The sequence below is a fragment of the Episyrphus balteatus genome, chromosome 1 (assembly GCF_945859705.1).
Source record: "Episyrphus balteatus chromosome 1, idEpiBalt1.1, whole genome shotgun sequence".
NCBI classification, from domain to species: Eukaryota; Metazoa; Arthropoda; class Insecta; order Diptera; family Syrphidae; genus Episyrphus; species Episyrphus balteatus.
In genome coordinates this window covers 100,798,772-100,820,748 of record NC_079134.1, presented here as the reverse complement: position 1 = coordinate 100,820,748, position 21,977 = coordinate 100,798,772, and the positions used below count along the sequence as shown (strand labels likewise).

The window sequence follows — 21,977 nt, the reverse complement described above, 5'->3', positions numbered from 1 at the left end:
TTAAATACTGTTTTTGTCAAGATTGTGGATTACAATACAAAAAATGGCTGATAAAATAAAGTGTCACAATTGATTCCTTATCAAATACTGAAGTCCATATGTTTTAATGCTTTCTAGTTTTTGAGAAAATTGAAAAATAAAACAAATTCTTTCATAACTGTAAGTGCTGCCATTGTATTTTAATATTTTTTTTTATTATTTAAAGTCATTTTTTAGAAAATTGCCATTCCCGCCTAAACGGAGCCAGATAGACCACCCCTCCCATAATGAAAAATTATCGTATTTAACTCCTCTACAAAATACTGTTATCAAATCTCGGCGCCCAAGATCTTTTTTAAAAATTATTTTTCTTTTATCACTAAGAAGAATTGAGCAATATAAAAGCACGGTTTTTATAGTAAATTTGATGCGGAATACGATACAAAAATTTTAACCGTTATAAAAAATAGTAAAACATAGTCTTAAGGCTTTTTTCCCAGCATTTATCAGTAATTTCGACTTCTAACGCCTGGGAATAAGTCTATCTATTGATACTCAATACTTTTTACTCAAACAGCTTTTCGATACAAAAATTATTTAAGCTTTAAAAAAATTAAAAACTAAAAGAGCTTATTTTTTTAATAAAGGGGTGCGCGCAACCCCTAAACATCATCGAAAAATTGTGAAAAAATTAGGGTAGCATTATTTTGTGTCGAGAAAACAAGTTAGCGGTAGAGCAAATCAAAATAATGAAACATAATTTTTTTGGTCCACCCTAATGTACATATATGTGGCCACAACCAATAACTGCTTAAGTCGAAAAAGAAAACAAAAATTAGGTTTTATTATAATGCTTTTTAATTTAAATTAAAAACAACTCAATGTCAATGTTTAAGATGGTTTTAATCTATCGTTTTTTTTTTAGTTACAAAATTAAAAATATGTAGACTTTGAATTAGAAATAGAATTAGAAATAGTCCAGTCATTATATACATTTGGAAATGCAAAATGACCTAGAAAGCTAAATTTTGGATATGTTGTAGGGGATGCTTAAAAAAGCTTAACTTGAAGTTTTCGACCAAGATTTCCTATGAGCTTTTTCCGCAATAACTTTTTTGACAATAACTCGGCTATCCTTCGAAATACGAAAATTTTTTGCGTATCATAAACCGTTTTCGAGATATCGATCAAAAAAGTCAAAAATTGCGATTTGTTTTTTGACATTATCTATTTTTTGGTGATAAATATCCAAAAAAATATTAAAATCAAATTTGTAGACCCTGTTCAGACCTACAATTTCGTATTTTTTTTTTTTTTTTGACAATAAAAAAAAACATTAATGATTGTTTTTTTTTCACAACCGAACGAGCGGCTTGCTTGGCGGTGGGTGCGGACTAAACGACTTTGTTGGCGGCTGGAGCTCGTAATTTTTGTCAAAAAAAAATTGTTATTGTGGAAAAAGCTCATAGGAAATCTTGGTGGAAAGTTTCAGGTTAAGCTTTTTTAAGCATCCCCTACAACATATCCAAAATTTAGCTTTCTTGGTCATTTTGCATTTCTGAGCCGTTTTTTCCGACATAATGACTGGCCTAAAAGCATTGTAAGACCACTGAAAAATTTTTGTCTTAACTCACTTAAGCGGTTATTGGTTGTGGCCACAGAATAATGAATTTAAATGAAAAACAAAAAATTTAGATCAATAAAGAAATGCATACATTTAAATATAAAAACGAGATCAAAGAAGAAATCAATAAATGTTAACGCAAAAGAAAATCAAAAAAAGAAATGAATAAATTTTTACAAAAGAAGAGAAAAGAATGAATTTAGAAAAAAAGAATAAATAAAACAAAAGAAATGAAAGAATATAGAGAAAAGTAACGAATTAAAGAATAAAGATCAAAACAAAATAAAGTAAAGAGTAAACGAAAAGAAAATTAAAGAGTTCTATGGGTCGCATCCTCAAGATTGAGACGTTCATATTTCGGAAAAATGATAGAGCATCAGTTTTTATATTTATAAGTGTAAATTTAGCGTTTAGGCTATTCAAATTAACTGGAAAACTAATGTTATTTAACCCCTCGAAAACCGTATTAAGCTCGAAATAAGAGTTGTCAGAAATTATAGTTGAATTCGATGTAAAAACGTGTATGGTTATAAAACTGCATACTCTACTCCCAAAATTTGCTCCGCTTAGCAGCAGAAAACTTGCTTTTTTCTCACTTTTAACTAGTACAAAGAGAATTTCAGCAATATGATGGTTACTTCTACAATATGATGGTTACAATAACGCAATTTTGGGCTTATTTATTAAATAGTTCATTTTTCATAAATAAGGCAAACGAATCAGAAGTTCGTCAGCTATATGAGAAAATGTCATTTTGCCCCTACCTTGCGAGACAAACCCGCACTTTGACCAACTTCCTAACCTTTGTCATTTTTTGTTAAAATGAACAACAATGGAGCTATTAAATAAAAACGATACCAATCTCTATTTCAAGATGGCGACCGCTTCCGACCTCCTATCATCCCAACAAATTGACTGTTAAAATCAGTTTTCCCGTGACCATGACTACACACAATGCAATTTATACTACGCAACGTTCGGGGTGAGCACGAAATTGCACTCTGAAATAATTTAAACGCGGAATAATCCGAAATAATAATTTTTATCATGTCTAATAACAACCGCGAAAGTCTAAAAAGTAAAATTGACTTTTATGATAAAGACAAAAAACACCCAAATCCCAAACACATTCCATGAAAAAAAATTTGTCCCCCGAAAAATGCGATTTCATGACCATATTTTGACTAATTTGGGGAAATAAACGTTTTAACCAAAAAAAACGTTACTGTGCTTGCTTCCAAAAAAAAAAAAATGGATTGTCTCACTGTTAGCACCTTTCCCCTATAAAGTAAATTTAGAGGTCTTGAATCTTTTTCTAGTGGCCTTGAATTTTTTCCTATTAGACTTCTGTCGTCTGTCAGTTATCAACTTATTTTGTCGACTATTTAGCTCAGATATATTAGCCAAAACATGGGCATGAAAACGCATTTGTCGCGGGACATAATTGTTTTCAGGGAATGTGTTCGGGTGGTTGTCCTTATCATAAAAGTCAATTTGTTGGGATGATGGGAGGTCGGGAGCAGCCGCCATCTTGGAAAAGAGGTTGGTATCGTTTTTATTGAATAGCTCCATTGTTATCATTTTTACAAAAAATTACAAGAGTAAGACTTATTAACAACAAAATTATCTGAAAAACGATATGTGAACCAATTCCGTGAGTTGATTAAATACAATTTTATAGTTGGTCAAAGTGCGGGTTTGTCTCGGAAGGTAGAGGCAAAATGACATTTTTTCATATATCTGACAAACTTTTGAATTGTTTGAAATAAACTATAGTTCTTGTAATTATTATCTATAAAAAGAGCTTTTTACAATCGGTACCTATTGTAACCATCATATTGTAGAAGTTATCTAACGCCGAGATTCCCTATGTAGGTAGGTAGGTACTAGTCAAAAGTGAAAAAAAGATAGTTTTCCACTACTAGGTCGAGCAAATTTTGGGAGTAGAGGTATAACCAAAATGTAAGTACACAATTTTGTAGCCATAGGCATATTAATATTGAGTTCAAAGATCTGACAACTCTTATTTTTGCTTTATACGGTTTTCGGGGGGGGGGGGGGGGGGGGGGTAAATAACGTCAGTTTTCCAGTTAATGTGAATAGGCTTAATTTACACTATTTCAAATCATAAACATAAAAACTGTTGCGCTATCATTTAACCTAAATCTAAGCATCTCAATTTTGAGGATGTGATCAATAAAACTCAACAAATAGATTTTTATGATAAGGACAAACACCCGAACAGATTCCAAGGGAAAATTTTGTCCAGCGAAAAATGCGATTTAATTTACTAATTTGCCTGAGCTAATTGTCTAATGCTGTGTTTTATTAGGCTACGAAAAGTGGAAAGATTTGTAAATATGAATTTTTTAAGTAATGCAATTCTTGTTACAATATGTACCAAATTAAAACTCTTTTCACTAATTTTGAAAAACTATCTCCTTTCGAATGTCAAATCATACAGGAAATTATTCATTTGAAACTAGTAAGTCAACATTCAAATTTGCAGAAAGTTATGAATTGAAGTGTAAGAGGTTGGACCCCCTGAGTCCCCCCCCCCCTTAATTCACCACTGCTTCCTGACATTTTTTTTTAACAATGTATTAATATAGGAGGTATATAAAATCCCTGATTTCTCAATATATATTATTTAAAACCCTTGAATGACAACATTTTTTGGAGTTATCAGATGTATACATACATCATTATTGTATATTAGGAACAGTAATACTTCAAAAAAAAACTTTGAACGTTTCACAGTTGAATTATTATTGTGAAAACACAGCATAATCTGTGTGTGTGTATTTCACATTTTCATCCTCAGGAGAATAATAGGTTACAAATTCTAACTTTGTTTATTAAACTTTTTTCTCTTGTTCTATCGAATCCTCCATTTAATTTGTTTGAAAAATAAAAACGCCTTGCAATACAAACAACAAGTTTATGTTGCTATTGTTCGATTTTAACAAAAGCTTTGACATTCAATTCAAAACTTTACTGTAGGACATTTTTACTAGCTCCGGAAAGAGAAACATTTATTCTATAGAACTAAAGAATTTTCCCCATCTACAGTTTTTAAGACACCTACATTGTCGCGCGCTAAATACTTTTGCTTCAACCATTTTCAAATTTTCATAGATTTTAACATGGGCATTGTGTAAAGAGTTTCCGTTTTATAACAGATACCTTACCTTTAGACCAGTGCCAATCCGGTTTTCATCAGAGGGCAAAAGTTGAAAAAATTATTAGCAGCATAAGGGTGGTGGGAAAATTTAGGATAAATGGTGTATGAGAGGGGAAAAATAAATTGCCCACAAATAAATTGGGGGAAAGGGGGTGGGTGGGCGAAGAAGTGGGGTGGGTGTCAAAAATCGTGTTTTTTTACGATTTCTGTCAAAAGTAGACCTCCTATCGAAAAAAATTAAAAGCAAAAGTTGTAGATCGTAAAAGTATATACAACTTTTATTCAAACCATTTTTTCATATTAACCTCAAAATATTGAAAAAAATGCAAACATACGGGCAGAAAAAATCGAATGCCTTGTGCAATTTCACTAGTCAAAAAGTTTTTTTTTATAGAATATAGAAAAATATATTTTTCTAATGGTTTTTTCGGGCGCTGAGCTCGAATTCGAAGTCAAAAAAATTCTATCACATCACGTTTTTGAGATATTACCATGCAAAACATCACAAAAATAGTGTTTTGGACGTTTCAAATTCAATATCTCAAAAACTTTTCACGTTAGAGCTACTGTAATACTAGATTCAAATTAAGAAGATCAAAGGCCATTAGAAAAGTATAATTTAGTTTCTATGAAAAATTATTTCTCGCCAATATTACTGTCAATTACGGAAAAATCGATCTTAAAAATCGTTTTTTTATTTTTTCAATTTTTCTCAATATTTTTTAAAACAAAAGTATAGTTTTTCCACACAATCTTAAATAATAGGTTTTAATCTAAATAATTGCACTCCATTTATTTCAAAAATCAAAAATTTTTTCGGTAACTTTTTTGTTTGAAAAATGGGCTATTTTTTCAAATTAAATTCGTCAAAAATCCAAAAATTAGCTTTTTGCTCAAAAAAAATTTAAATACATACATAGAAAATATAACAAAGTAATGTTTGACTAAGTTTTGTTAAAATCCAACCAGTTTTGTAAAAGATAAAAATAAAAATTAAAAAATTGTATTTTTGCATTTTTTTTCAATATTTTGAGGTTATATAAAATAATGGTTTGAATAAAAGTTGTAGACACTTTTACGATCTACAACTTTTGCTTTTAATTTGTTTCGATAGGAGATCTACTTGACAGAAATTGTAAAAAGCCACGATTTTCGACACCCACCCCACTTTTTCGCCCACCCCCCCCTTTCCACCAATTTGTTTGTGGGCAATTTATTTTTCCCCTTTCATACACCATTTATCCTAAATTTTCCAACCACCCAGATGCTGCTAGTAATTTTTTTATTTTCAAAAATTATTGGTACTGGTCTTCTTCTAGTCCGGCCAAAATAGACATTATACCCAGAAATAAATTCGCATAAAGCTGAATATTTTAAATATCGATTAAAGTGTCAAAAGTCCTACATATGTGTGCATAAAAAGTTATTCAAGTTTTAATGTCAAAAATTTAATGTTTTCATATATAACTTTGAAATGGGAAAAGTTACAAAAAAAAGTATATGGATGACTTGTAGGTTTTGTAATTAAAAAAAAAAAAAACGTTCTGACACTTTTTTTTCTACGAGATATCGTTTAGAAGATATCGTGGTTTAAAAATATTTCAAATGTCGAAAACAATATATGACTAGGTAGTGGGCTCAACAGCGTTATCTTTGATAAGTAGTGAAATGTAATTTATTTCATTGCTTTTTTTTCTTGAAATCCCAATTGAGCACAATATACAACCAAATTTTTTTTTTTTTTTAAATCTGCACTTGGCTTTCGGTTCTATCTTCGAGTCTTCTCAAATAATTTTTGACCATAGTAGGCTCTTCTCTTGTTGGAATTGTAAGACCCTAAACATCCGTTGAAAATTAGCATTGTTGTGCAAATGCGTTTAATTTGAACATATTTTACAAAGATTAAAAACATTAAACTTTTATTTTGTATTTGAGACTTAACCGATCTTTTCTAAAGTTTTTTTGTGTGCTGAACTCGGTTCTACAAAACAAGGCCCCAGGAAATAAGGCTCCAAAAGAATAAATGAAATAAGGCCCCAAATTGGGGTATTTTTTCATAATTAAATTACTCTTTTTTATTACAAATCTTGCGATGTTGTCAGCTATTCTGTTACTTACTAATGCTTTTCAATGTAAAAATCTGACTGCAAACCATCACGTAGTCCAAAAATAAGCGGTACTTTGACAATTCTGGGTCTAAGCGGAATTTCACAAAAGTTTTTTGAAAGACAATTCAGTTTAGCATTTTCATGTAAATTATGAAAAATGAAATAAGGCCCCCCAAAATTAGTGTTGGGGTCTTATTTCATTGGGGCCTTATTTCATAATGAAATTATACTTCAAAAACAAAATGAAATAAGGATCCAAAAATGAAACAACACCCCAAAATTTGATGTTTTGTGTGCATTTTTTGGGGCCTTATTTCATTTTTTTTATTGCGAACTGGAATCCAAAGTCAAAATATTGAGGTACTTTTTTCGTTTTTGAAGTTATGCTCTAATCTCTAATGTACCGGTTCCTTTCAAGAACGTTGTCTTCTGTCAAAAATGTTTAAATCTTTCCGATATTTTTTTTAAATGTCTGAGATATCTTCAGTTGTTTCGCGTACTATAATATCATAAAAGAGAAATTTAACGCCTCTTTTATAATTAGGATATTTTTAAAAGGAGGGCATATTCAAAAGAAAGGCATTTTTGAAGGTAGAACGTTTTCATAAATAGGGCATTTTTGAAGGTAGTGCACTTTTGAGGCAGGGAATTTTTAAAGCTGGAGCAATTTTGAAGGTACGGCATTTTTATAAGGGCAGCCTTTTTGAAGTTAGGCCATTTTAAAAGCTAGAGCATTCTTGAAAGTAGGACATTTTCATAACTAGGGAATGTTTTAAGGTAGGGCATTTTTAAGGCAAGGAATTATTGAAGGTACGGCATTTTTATAAGAAGAACATTTTGAAGGTACACTGAGGGAAAAAACAACTTAAAATCAACGAAAACCACGTTGATTCAACTATTTTTCGGAATGATTTTGCGTTGAAGACGAAAATTTTAAAATCAAAGTAGCACATCGTTAGTTTAAAGTGGTTTACCGTTATAAAACATCTTAAAATCAAAAGTGTTTCAACTTAAAAAAAAGCATCAATTTATTAAAAATATAGAATAGCCGCTGGGGATCGAACTTACAACTCTTGGGTCTCTAGGCGAATGCTTTTTCACCGTGCTATCTCACTGTTGAAAATTAGAATGATAAAATGCAACAAAAATTAAAAAATTTCTTACGTTGTTTCAGTTTTATTTTGAAGAAGTTTCATGTTAACTTTTTCAACATTAAATCAACGTTGGACATTTTACGTTGCGTTTTTTCCCTCAGTGTAGGGCATTTTTGAAGGTATTTTCCAAGGTAGGGTTATTTTAAGGTAGGGCATTTTAAATTAAATTGAGGGGCAATCCCCCCCCCTCCCCTGCCTACGGGCCTGACCAAATAGTTGTTTTTTTTTTCGCCTAATAATATAGCAAGGTACTGTAAAATTGCCAACATAACCCTGATTTGTAGGCACGCCACCACAGAAGAGAAAGACGATTCCACCAAAAGAGTTTCTACGAGCACAATTGAAAAAAACCTACTAGCAAATCTCGAGGTACGGTATTAAAATTATTGTCCTGGGTGATTTTAGTGCAAAGCTAAAGACAGTTTTTAGTTTTTATTTAACACACCTAACCTGGCGTTTATTCAATGTAATTCTTTAAGTTCTAAACAGTTTCTATGAATACGCTCCATTATGTTTAAACTTTAAAATTATATTTTACCTGACATATTCAACCGCAGTTCACCCTCATAATATTCGCCAACTTTAACCCAGCGATACTGACCAACATCAGATTGTTTGAAGTGTATGATGTTATACCGGGCTGGGCCATCCCCATTGGTGTCAAATCGAAATTGATCACCGCTTAGACCTGAAAAGAGGAACATCAAAATACGTATGTAAATAAATTATTTAGGTATTTAAAATGATTTAAAAAAAACTGTTAAATTTTTAAAGTCAATTCAAATAGAAAAATGATTTCACAGGCAGCATCACTGCGTTTATGAAAAAGCCATCCACAAAACTCTTTTAATGAATTAAAATTTGTGCTTGTCCATTGAATGGTTTGAATGGTAATCAGCGAAAACGTTTGCTTTTTCTTTGTCGCTTCTTGCCCATTCATTTTGGTCTTTCATAATCGGAGGTGCTGGAAGCTTTGGCTTTTATAGCTTTCCATAGAGAGTATAGTTAGATTCCTTACCTGCCATCAAATTTTCAAGGTAATTTCTAGCTTCCCGATCCTTAAAATCTGATATAATTTTTTTAAGCAAATTACTGAGGTGATTTAAATTAGCTTTGTGTTGAGGAGCACGAGTTTGTTGCCATTTCTTGCGCGCTATCGCTTTTCTTTAAGTACGTCTTTTATTTCTTGAGGGTATTTAGTGTCCTTATACCCTGAAATTTCTCTTTAGTAGGGCGTATTGTTTCATGCGGCTTTTTGAACAATATGCACAAAATTATCTACGGCTTCCTCAAGTTCAAGAGGTGTTTGTAGTGATACCCTTTATTCAACATTATCCTCAATATCTTTCTTAAGGCCTGCCCAGTTAGTTTTACCGTCTGTTAGCATTTCGTTATTTTTATTCGATTTGACAGTATTCCCCTGACTATAATGAAATCAATCAGGTCAGGTATTTTCGAGGTATCTGCCGGCCAATAGGTAAGTTGGTTTTCCAGTGGAATGAAAGTCACAATTATTCTCCATACGGGATTCGTATAACGCTCGGACTTTTTGAGACGTGCATCTAGAACCCCAAAACGTATGCTTTGCATTAAAGTCGCCGCCGATAAATATTAATTATAATTAAAGTTGGTCTAAGTAATTTTATCTAGTTTGAAAATTCATTTTAATCAATTTTTAGATGAGATATTCAGTACATCATGCTTAGTTTTAACCGTTGATCTAAATAATTTTTTTTCCAAATTAAGTCAATTTTTTTTTTAAATTGCCCCTCCCCACTAAAAGAGAAGGAACAGACACCCCCCCTCCACCCATACGATTATTTTCTTGTCTCGACCCAACCTACACGCTCTAGCTTTTTGGCACATTACTCCTGAATCATAATGTATATAGCATTTTAGATTCTTTCTTTCAATGTGGTTTTGGAGCTCAAGAGGTACATATGTACGTACAAGAAAAAAGCCAGGATTCTTAATTTTGGCAGTGAAATAGTTTGATAGTAATACATACCTTGAAATTGAACCTTTCTGAGATATTTCAGCAAATCTGCACCTTTGGTTGGTTTCATAGCTTCGCAGAGTGAAGGCCGCCCTCCACAGAGATCTCGATGCATATCCCTTTAAAATTATTGATGACGATAATACGCTTTCGAATGAATCAACTTTCATGAGTTAAAATCTTCTTACCTGAGAGCATATGCAAATGCCATAACAGCATCGCTTACGAATTGCAATTGATCCTCGAAATCAGTATTGTTGCGAGTGAGCTTCTCTTTCCCAGTGCAGGTGTGGTTATAATTGTTGTATGGCGTAACAAAGCTGTTTGGGTAGCGACATTGGAAATGATCTTCCCAAAATTCTAAAAAAAAATTAAATACAATTTCTTAAAACAAAAACCTTATTCCGAAAATATGTTTTAGAATTTTCCTACCGACAAACCAAGGATTTCTTTGATTGTTTTCGGCAGTTAAACTAAGAAAGTACTCTTCGAACCCTTTCACTGGATTTGCTTGTGGTTGAACAGATAGAGTTCCTTCAACCTAAAAAGATAAAATTCGAAAACTTGTTATTGAAATACCTACCAAAAAATCTAGCCAGGTATGAAATTGTATCTACAACATGTTTCCACAAATAACACAGGCTCTAAAAAAAAAAGTGGTCTCAGAAGTTCAAGTATTTTGACGCGCTGAATCGAAATCTGAAGTCAGTTTGGTCATAAACCTATAGTGACTTCAACCCTAAGAGCAAGTTCGTGCGACCCAGTCGTGCATTTCATTTTTATTAGGCAAGGCGCTTGAAGAGCCTTATACGCTTTGGACATGCAGTGCCGAAAAAGCACTTTAATTTTAGTATATAATTTACTTTTGATTTCAAATCTACTTTGCTTTTTTTAACTTTGCTTTTTTAATAATAATTTTATTTTTTTTTTTGAGAAATTTTCTTTTCATTGTCAATAAAAAATCAAATATACAACATTGAGTGTAGATATAAAAAAGATTTTATTGTTTTTGATACATTATATTTTATTTTAAATATTAGGGACAGATATTTAGGCAACTTCATTTTCTGAACGGAAAATTGAGTAAATTGACTAAATTAGTTTGGATACGGCATTATTGTCAAATTTCGAAATTTACTTGAGACAGACAGACACCAAATTTCACCTTAGTTAGGTAATAGTAATTATGACCGATAATGCACTTTTTACTCGTTTTTCACACAAACAGATTTAATTTTGCTACCGTAATTCTGTAATTAAAAACAATCAGCTGTCATGTTCACAAAAAAAAACTTTTCTAAATTTTTAGGAAAAATTTTCTTGCCTAATTTTCCAGTCGGCTTTCCAATAAAATCACCTAAATTGGAAGGATTTTTTTTTTGACAGCTGACCAATCAGAGACCAAGAAATTAACTTAATATTTAGACCCTAACGTTTCTGGACCTGCCCAATGAGAGATAAAATTTACAATTTTTGTTTTAATTTTATTTGTCATGGTTATTTGATTAGAAAAATACAAATATTTTTTTAAAACCGTTATTTTTTTTTATAGAAAAATGGTAGTTAAAACCTGTAATTACCGTTTTAATTTGTTGGAAGGACGGAGGACCTTTACTGCTATTCCTCTTTAGAATAACAAATCTTGAAATCTGTTTCATTAATTGCTAAACGTTCCGAATCAGGTCCAATTAAAATATTTCTTTGGCGAAGTGTAATAGCAAATGAGATAATTACCCATACGAATTAGGAATTCGAAATGATATAATTTCCACTTCATTTGGACGATATGAGTTTGAGTATGAAGTTAATAATACCACCCATTACTTTTTTGTGAATAGGTCACATCACTTCAGTCACTTGATTTCGTGCAATCGTATTTGAAATTTGAAATTTTTAAGGGTAGTTACCTCATTTGCTCTAGTAGAAATAGAGTACCTATGAGGCGAAATAATAATTATTTTATATTCTTGTGCTTGTTTTGTTTGGAGTTTTATTGATTTTGGAATTGAATAATTGATTTCTGAACTAGCGCCACCCTAATGTTTCATAATCAACTCAAAAAAGCGGCAATACATATGATTCTTTATTGATTTTAACTATCACCGGAAAATAAAATAAAATAAAATAAATAGACGCCACGAAAGCCCCTAGCTTGTTTGGAAACAATTAATCAGCCAACAGTTTCCATTCCCAACATGTCGAGAATGGTTAGGCTTTAACAATAACAGACTACCTCCATTATTTATTATTTCCATACCTTCAATAGATCCCGGGTGCGAAACTTCATTTATCATAACAATAAATTAGTTATCCACAAGTTCATAAAACCAACCCTGGACAATGTAGATACAGCAAAATAAACTTGACCATCTGCTGTAGTATTTAATACGAATAATAATCTCCCTTAATACAAAATAACATATATGTAGGTAATAGGCAAAACTAACGTATATGCGTAGGTTGCAGTTGAAATCTTGTTAATACTTACTTCCGGTTCATTGCCATCTGAAACGAGATTTCTAGCACTCCATCCATCCGAACCGATCCATGAAAAGGCACCGGTTGCATTATTTCTGCGAACTGCACGCATAACCTCACGTACTTCTTGATCCGAACCAAAAATTATAGCACCTGCAGAAAAAAAGAAACAAAAGTAGAATAAATCAATTCATGGAAGTTTGTGCATACAAATTAACACAACCGGTCATCAGGGGAATAGATAAAAAATAAATTTGTGTGTGTAGACGAAAAAAAAGATTGTACATTAAAAAGAGACACTTTACAAAATGAATCATGTTTTATTAAATATGCAAAGCTCCACATGCCATTTTTTGAGTAGTAACCACAAAAAAGTAAAAAAAAGTTGAACAATGTTCCTACGATGACACACATAATGCTACCTACATCGATTTATCGATACATCAAAACCACCCACTGGTTTTCGCTAGTTTTTTTTTCTTGATTCACAAATCTTGTTTCGATAGCTACACTATTTTGGTACAAAAATATTTACAATACATACGAGATACGTAGGTATATCTAACTTTATATATTGATAAATCAAATAATTAGGTATAAGCTGCGTTCTTTTGGGAATATTTATCTACTGCTTAGTACTTAAAACTACTTTCAACCTTTGAACTACTCATGCTATATTCAAAAAGTAGTTCAAAGCAGCTTTAAGTACTAAGCAGTAGATAAATATTCCCAATGGAACGCGCTTATTAATTGATAACACTGGTCTGCAAAATTTATCTTTTTTTTTCTCCTTCAAATAATTTTTTAAATTTGACTTTCCTAAATCTAAATCTGGTTTCAGAAAAATTCTACCACGTACCATTTTATTTTTAAATGATTTTTTTTTAAATATGAGTTGACTGTAGAAAATATCCCTTTTAGATTCGGTTGACCTTGTACAAAAATAAAACTATTATTCATATTAAGCCTAAATTTGGAGGACTTATTTCTCATAACATGATCTGTCATATTTTATTACTTATACTAATTGACAAAAATAGCAAAAATATCGAAATCTTGCAGCTTTTAGTAAATCCAACATGAAAAAACAAACACCTTAATTAAGGAAAATGTGAAATATCAATGCCCATTATATTTAAAAAGTCAAATATGTAAAGAAAACCATAATAAAATACATTAAACGAAATGTTTACGTGTTTTGCAATTTTATATATGTAGGTACATACTATTTTTCTATTTAGAAATATCTTATTTGTAATAAACCATTCGATAAACTGCCTTGTAAAGCTGCAGATTTGTTTCTTCTAGAAACAAAAGTATATTTTTCTTATAGCTTTTGATGTGCTGAGTTAGAATCCGAAGTCAAAAAAAATTTATCACGTCAGGATTTTGAGATATTCACATTTAAGGATTACAAAATCAAGTTTTTTTTTAGAAAATTAAAAAAAAAAACTACTATAACTCAAAGAGCTGACCGAATTTTTTTAAGTTCGGATTCAAAATCAGCACACTAAAATCCATTAGAAAATTATACTTTTGTTCTAGGGAGAAAGATATATGAATTTTTAGAGATCAGTTTCTTACTTAAATTAAGATATCTCGGAGAAGAAAAGAGATATTGAGAAGATTGAAACTGAATTTGAAAGAAAAAAATAATTTCTTTTATAAACCTTAACAAATTTAATTGAAACAGATTACATTATGCCAAAATATTTCTTCTAAAACAGCAAAAAAAAATGGGTTTTTGAGATTTTCTATCGGGAATATCTAAAAAAACCTGACGTGCTAGGCCAATTCTGACTTCGGATTCGGAATCAGCATACAAAAATCCTTTAGTTTAATTAAAAGGAGGATTTCCTTGCAGACCAGTGTAATCTTCTAAAATTTGAAGCAGTTGTTGACAAATCATAGCCGGAGAGCGCTTTTAGCACCTTCTTGCGACCATTTGCCAACAAAAACTTAGTGCAGTGATATCAGGGCGCAGATAGCGATGCCAAAAAAACACGCCTTATGATTAAATGAACACAATTTCAAATATTTTTAATTATATAAATATAATGTGAAATAAGTATTTACTGGAATAGGAATACAGATGAAAACTCATTTCTTTGCCAACAATTTTCGACGAAACGTGCGCCGTATACGAGATATAATCAGAAATTGCTTAATACAAAAAAAAACGCTATTGTAAGATTAACATGAAAAAATGTTGTCTAAGACTATTCTGATATTTTAATTTAAAAACGGATTTATAAATTTTTCATTCTAAATCTGCGTCCATATTAAGTCGATAAACACTGTTTTTTAAATTCTTGACCAGCATGCTACTCGTCCACACTCTCAATTAAGTGTGGCCGTGTTGTTTTTCATGTTGAATGTCAGTGAAACGTAAATTTTGAACTCAACTGCCATCTTACTGTCAACAAGTCTGAACATCCGCAACATTATTTGATCTGAAGCTGCGTCCACATTGTGTTGATTTGTGATGATCAAACGCTTGATCAACAAAATGTAGTAAATGTAGACGTGCTGCTCAAAAGCGCTGCTCAACTTTTCTTGACCCGAACGCAACCCAATTGAAATCGGTAAGATCAAAGAATGTTGCCGATGTTCCAATGAATCGTGTATATGAATGAACGGAATTCATACAATTTAAAAACTAATTCTTAAATTTCAAGAAAGGTTTATTCCCTTATGTATTTGTTTATAAAAAGATTCTTAAATTTCATGAATTTTAATTTAATGTACCAATTCATTTATTTTATGTACCTACATACTACTTTTTTGGTTTGGTGTAGTTCATAAATGACGTTACACTATTGTAGCATATCGCATATCTACACAAATGGCATTTTGTTGCATGAAAAAGACTTCTATGCCCATTCTTCAAAGTTGAAACCCAAAATCGAAGTTAAAGTTGAAGAAAATGAAAATACGTACACTGTGTTCACGTCCAGCACAATAATATAATGAATGAATAATATAATGAAAAAACTTTTCTCGTTAATGGTCACCACATAAAAGATACCGTCTCTGGTACTTGAAAGTCACTTAAGCCACTTACATAACAGATGGTGACAATGCAATTTTTTCCTGGAAAACGTCGTACTCCGAAAAAGGGAAACTTACGAGCAACCAACTACCTAACGACAAGTAAACTGCATTACGTTGTTCTCGAAACTGCTTTTCCTCCTTTTTTGATGACAGGGCAAAAATAACGACGTTATTTAGGTTTGTACTTTCTTTAATGGTCGTTAATGTAACTTTGGCTGCTAATGCTAAGAACAACATAAAATGTTTTTTTGGTTGTTCTGTTCTAATCATATAGCAACTTGCATGTAGGTATACATTTTTTATTCGCTTTTGAAATATGTATAATGAAATTTTTAAAATGAACTACATAGTCTTATAATCTCAGCCAGCATGTTTAATACTGGAGTACACGCGTGGCTTACAATAGTAGACCACAGTAACATTTTTGAAGTAACTTCAAATAAGCCTTCTAAATTAGATTTATCAACAGGTTAATACATCTCCTGATTTGCTCGCCATCGCATTATTGTATAAATAGGCTCCAAAGTCACCCTTCTACCGCAAGTATTAATGTACCAAATTGAGTTCATCCATTTGTATTCTTTTTTATATAATAGGGCAAATATGGTGATATTTTGAAATCCCCTTGTATCGATTCATACAATTTTTAGACAACTAAAAACACTGTGTTACAAAAACAAGGTTTAAAAATATAGGTACGCGGGCGGAGACCTATCACACCGAAAAAAACAGCTATCAAATTAACATTTTTCAGTGACAAAAGTCGTCCAACAATTAAAATATCAATTTTGATATTTTATCATATCATTTTTTAATTTTAGGTGGATAGTGAAAATTTCACTTTGACAATAAAAATATCATTTTGACATTTTTTAAGTTTAAGTGGATAGTGAAAATTTCATTTTGAAAGTTAAAATATCAATGTTGACTAGATTTTACGTTTTAGTTTATTATAGGTAGAGTCGTTTGTGGTAAGTGTGCGCACTTTTGACTTTGAAGATGTATTACAACAAAATATAGGATGTACATAAAAAAAGTAAATTGATTACACGGTGTAACACTCAAAATATACGCGGGCGGAGACCTATCAGGTTTTGTAGAGCTAGTCGCACTGAATACGAAACGGTATTTGAAAATCCTCTAACACCCCCAAAATCTGAAGTTACGGGCAAAAAACGGTTTTTTGGACCTTCACCCATTGAAAAAATTCTAGCTTCGACAATTTTTTACCCATTTTCGATTTTCTTACAGTTTCTGATAGAAGATAAATATACCTTTTCAACAATGTATAAAACATGTAACTCGGTTAAACCACTTAGAATTTATAAGCTGTCAAAGTTCAAAAATTCCATTTTTTTCGTCATTTGCCCAACTTCGGCATCAATTTAAAGTATATGTTTTCAAAACAACATGCTATTTAAAAAAATATATTCTAAAACTATATCTATTTCTCAATCAATCGAGGTATTTTTTATGAAAATCACTTCAAAATTGGCTTAGAAAAAAAAAATTTTCGATTTCAACCCAGATACAGAAATTCGAACTTTTAGGTATAGAACAAAAATGTTGTTTCGGCACGTAGTAGGATAACTTGGGCACCAGGATTTGATAATGGGTTTTTGTAGAGGAGCTGAATACAAACATTTTTTTCTTTGGAAGGGGGTCTATCTCTCCCCGTTTAGGTGGGAGGGGCATTTTTCTAAAAAAAAATTATCAAAATAAAAAAATATTATTAAGAAACAACGGCAACACTTACAGTAATAAATGATACCATTTCCGAAAGGAAAAATTATACATTTGAATCCAATTTTAAAATCAATATAATATAACCAATAATTTTTGAAATAATCGATTTCAAAAATAAAAATAGGCGAAAAAAAATATTTTTAAACTCATTTTATACTATTTTTGTCCAGACTGTGAATTTTAGTAAAGAAATTACTCACACAGAAAACTGCCTTAATTGATTCCTTATCGAACAGTGATAACTATATGTTTCTATGTCTTCTAGTTTATGATAAAATTGAAAAATTATTTTATCAGATTTTTCTTTTTTCAAAATATTTTTTGTTTTTATTTGTTTTTATTTTTCAATTTTCTCGAAAACTAGAAGACATAGAAACATATAGTTTTCGCTGTTCGATGAAGAATCAATTGAGGCAGTTTTGTGTGCAAAAAATTTTTTTATTAAAATTCACAGTCTGGACAAAAATAGTATTAAATGAGTTTTTAAAATTTTTTTTCGCCTATTTTTAACTTTGAAATCGATCATTTCAAAAACTATTGGTTATGTTATATTGATTTAAAAATTAGAATCAAATGTACAATTTTTCCTTTCGGAAATGGTATCATTTATTACTGTAAGTGTTGCCGTTGTTTTTTGATAATTTTTTTTTAGAAAACTGCCCCTCCCACCTAAACTGGGGGAGATAGACCCCCCTTCCAAAGAAAAAAATGTTTGTACTGAGCTCCTCTATAAAAACCCTTTATCAAATCCTGGCGCCAAGGCTATCCTACTACGTGCCGAAACAACATTTTTGTTCTAAACCTAAAAGTTCGAATTTCTGTATCTGGGTTGAAATCGAAAAATTTTTTTTTCTAACCCAATTTTAGAGTGATTTTCATGAACAATACCTCGATTGATTGGGAAATAGATATAGGTTATGAATATATTTTTTAAATAACATGTTGTTTTGAAAACATATACTTTAAATTGATGCCGAAGTTGGGCAAATGACAAAAAAAATGGAATTTTTGAACTTTGACATCTTATAAATTCTAAGTGGTTTAACCGAGTTACATGTTTTATACATTGTTAAAAAGGTATATTTATCTTCTATCAGAAACTGTAAGAAAATCGAAAATGGGTAAAAAATTATCGAAGCTAGAATTTTTTCAATGGGTGAAGGTCCAAAAAACCGTTTTTTGCCCGTAACTTCAGATTTTGGGGGTGTTAGGGGATTTTCAAATACCGTTTCGTATTCAGTGCGACTAGCTCTACAAAACCTGATAGGTCTCCGCCCACGTATATTTTGAAACCTCATTTTTGTAACACCGTGTTATTAGAGATACATGTTTTGACTTCTTAAATTCAATTTAAATATAACTAATATTTATAAAATTAATTATGTTTTTCTAAGAAAACCAAAACAGGTCATATTGCGCACACTTACCCCTTCGAAGGGGTAAGTGTGCGCAGGGTGTACGGTAAGTGTGCGCAGGTACTTTTGCTTAGTAATCTTAATGATTATCTATTGTTCTTTTTTTCAGTTTTTAAAGACAAACGAGGGGTCTAAGACCCCCGCTCCCATACGATTTTCTCATTATTTTGATCCATTCTGTACACTGTGAAATTTTGATGCATTTTGAAGCATTTTATGCAAATATATATATTTTCACTGAAATCCCATGCATTTGCATGCGCACACTTAACCCCAAATTTTTGCGTACACTTACCCCAAATGCAGTTTTTTTATTGTTTTTGATAAAATATTAATAAATAAATACTAAAAACAATAAGACATTAATTGGAACATAAAGTTTAAATAGTAAGCTTAATAAAAAAAATCAATTGCCTTCACTTTAAGTCAAAGACAGATCACTGTCAGAGTTTGAAAATTGTGAAAAATTTTAAGGAAAGTTAGCGTTTTTTTCTTTTGCTTTTTCTCGAAACATTAAAAACAACATAACCATAAATATAACGGACTTCGACGAAGATCAAATATCTAATTAATTGTGCATCAGCAGAAATTTAAATTTTTACACTAGTTTCGAGAAAATAGCAATGCGCACACTTATCGGCTGCGCACACTTAGCACGAACGACTCTAATGAAACCTATTTCTTTCTTTTTCTTTATTATCATTTTTATTGTTTTAAGTACATATTTTCTTTCTTTTTTCAAAACACTGAAAGTGATTATTCTTTACAAAATAGTGGTGATATTATTTTTTCTATTATAGGTGATATAATTGTTTTGTTATTTTCTCCCAAACTATGTGAAGTAAAATACACATTAAGAATTTTGTATTTAATATTTTTCAATAATTTGGAATGAGAAATTGATATGAAAAAATGATAATAAAATATCAAAAAAAATTTCCAAAATGTGACATTTAAATATCATCCTGATAATAAAAATCTTGTTTTAACAAATATCATAAAACACATTTTATAGAGCATTTTTGGCTGATATTTAAAAAATGTTAATTTGATATTTAAAAAATGTTAAATTGATATTGTTTTTTTTTTTGGTGCACGTTTTGTAGAGCTAGTTGCACTGATTACTCCGTAGCACCCCCAAAATATGGAGTTAGGGGCAAAAAACCTTTAACCATTGAAAAATATCTAGCTTCGTCAAATTTGTACCCATTTTAGATTCCTTTATAGTTTTGGATAGGAGACACCTAAATCTTTTCAAAAATATATAAAACATGTGGTTTTGTTAAACCACCTAGAATTTATAAGCGGACAAAGTACAAAAATTCAATTTTTGTTCGTCGTTTACCCAATTTCTACATCAATTTAAAATGTGAAGCGCAAAATTTTAAACGTTTTAGTAAATTTCTAAAGCCATTTAGTAAGTTACTAAGTTAAAAATCCGTACGCTTTTTGGCTTAGTAACTTACTAAAATGGCTTTAGCAATTTACTTAATCAATTAAAATTTTGCACTTATGTTTTCATAACCACATGCTGTTTTAAAAATATATTCTTAAATAATATGATACGAGGTATTTTTATGAAAATCAGTTCAAAATTGGCTTAGAAAAAAAAATGTATTAAGTTTTTTCAAGCCAATTTGAACTGATTTTCATAAAAAATACCTCGTTTCATTTGGAAATAAATATTATTTAAGAATATATTTTTAAAACAGCCTGTTGCTTTAAATTTATATAGGAGTTGGGTAAATGAAGAAATTTTGAACTTTGTCGTTCTAAGAATTATACCAAACGAAAACGGTCTGTATGTGATTTAGTTAAGCCAATTATGACCATTCTGTTCTTAAAACTACATTGTACGTCGATTGAATAATCTGTCTTTAAAATTAAAACTCAGCATTGTCTCCACTAGTCCAAAATTATTTGTAAAAGCTATAATATAAAAATCTTTTGTATTGAATTACACTCGTAACTCTCAAATTAAAAGTACTTCTAACATTTGGCATACGAATAACAAAGTTTCATATGTAAAAAACCTACTTATTTCGTTATTTAGAACATTTGTCTCTGAATCCTTCAGCCTTTTATTATTTTTATGGGACAGTGTTGTGCCCAATCACGTTCCAATTCACAATTTCTAGGAACAAACGTCAAAAAGAGGAAAATCCTCACCCCTCACCTCATCGTGTAGCCCGGCACTATCAGCGGTTTACAAAATTAAACACATTCTGTTATATTTTAGATTTTCTTAAATTGGTTCTCAAAGATTGTTTAGTTACCAAGCTTGCTTAAATATTTATTTTGCCTTAAGACAAGGTTGCTTAAATTCTTAACTATAATAAAAATAATTAATAGTTGTTTCGTAAAAAATGTAAATGTAAATAATCTTGTACAAAGTAGGTAGGTAGGTAGAGATGGCGGTCATAAGCAGCCTAGCTTGATGACCCAATTAGCGCACAAAGCGCCGTTTTGATACCAAAACTGGTGAAACCTATGAGTTATAAATGGATTTATTGAAATAATATGATTTCAAGAAAAACGAGTGTTTAGGCTGTCCTAAAAACACTTCGTTGCATTGAGGAATGAAATCAAGTCTTTGATCTTTGATTCTGAGATTTTATCTATATCGTTGAAAAATTCACTGCCCACAGACAGCTACTTCTAGCAAGGGCAGGACATTGGCAAAGGAAGTGGAAGACCTTTTCTTTTTCCTGCTGATTCAAACAACTGCGACAAAAGGTGTTGTAAGGAATACCTAGCTTTGCTGCGTGTTCTCCTATCGGCCAATTTCCCGTGCATACCGCAACGATCCTGCTAATTTCTTTTCTGGGTCTAGAGATTAGATCATATGTTTTGGATTTATTACCTATAGGTGGGCCAGATTTTTCTGGATATGACGCAGCTAGTCAAGTTGTGCCACCTATTGTTAGCTTTTTTTAGGCCCTTCATGACTCCTATGAGAATGTTAACTATTTCTGCTAGTGACTCATGAAGGGCCGATCCTTGCCTGGCCAGTTCATCCGCCTTTTCATTGCCTTCAAAACCACTGTGACCTGGGATCCAGATGAGAGTGATTGTGAGGCTTCCACTCAGCAATGAGAGTTCTTCTCTGCACTGCTGAACTAATTTGGAGGATGTCGTGACCGAAGCAATTGCTTTTATAGCTGCCTAACTATCTGTTAGTATAGCTATGCTTTGGTTTTGATTTGGATATAGGCTAAGTAATTTGCAAGCTTCTTTAA

The 21,977-nt window shown here is 31.2% G+C and overlaps 1 protein-coding gene across 2 annotated transcripts in view; it reads right to left on the bottom strand.

Annotated features, from left to right (window-relative positions):
- The window catches only part of LOC129917141 (metabotropic glutamate receptor 2), a 644,700-nt gene that overhangs the window by 53,570 nt on the left and 569,153 nt on the right, over positions 1-21,977 (bottom strand). For both annotated transcript variants that reach the window (XM_055997521.1, XM_055997511.1), the window contains exons 6-10: positions 12,534-12,676; positions 10,478-10,586; positions 10,234-10,405; positions 10,058-10,164; positions 8,588-8,737 (exon numbers count right to left, since the gene is read on the bottom strand). In XM_055997521.1, the coding sequence (XP_055853496.1) occupies positions 8,588-8,737; positions 10,058-10,164; positions 10,234-10,405; positions 10,478-10,586; positions 12,534-12,676 (681 nt within the window). The remainder of the gene's footprint in view (positions 1-8,587; positions 8,738-10,057; positions 10,165-10,233; positions 10,406-10,477; positions 10,587-12,533; positions 12,677-21,977) is intronic.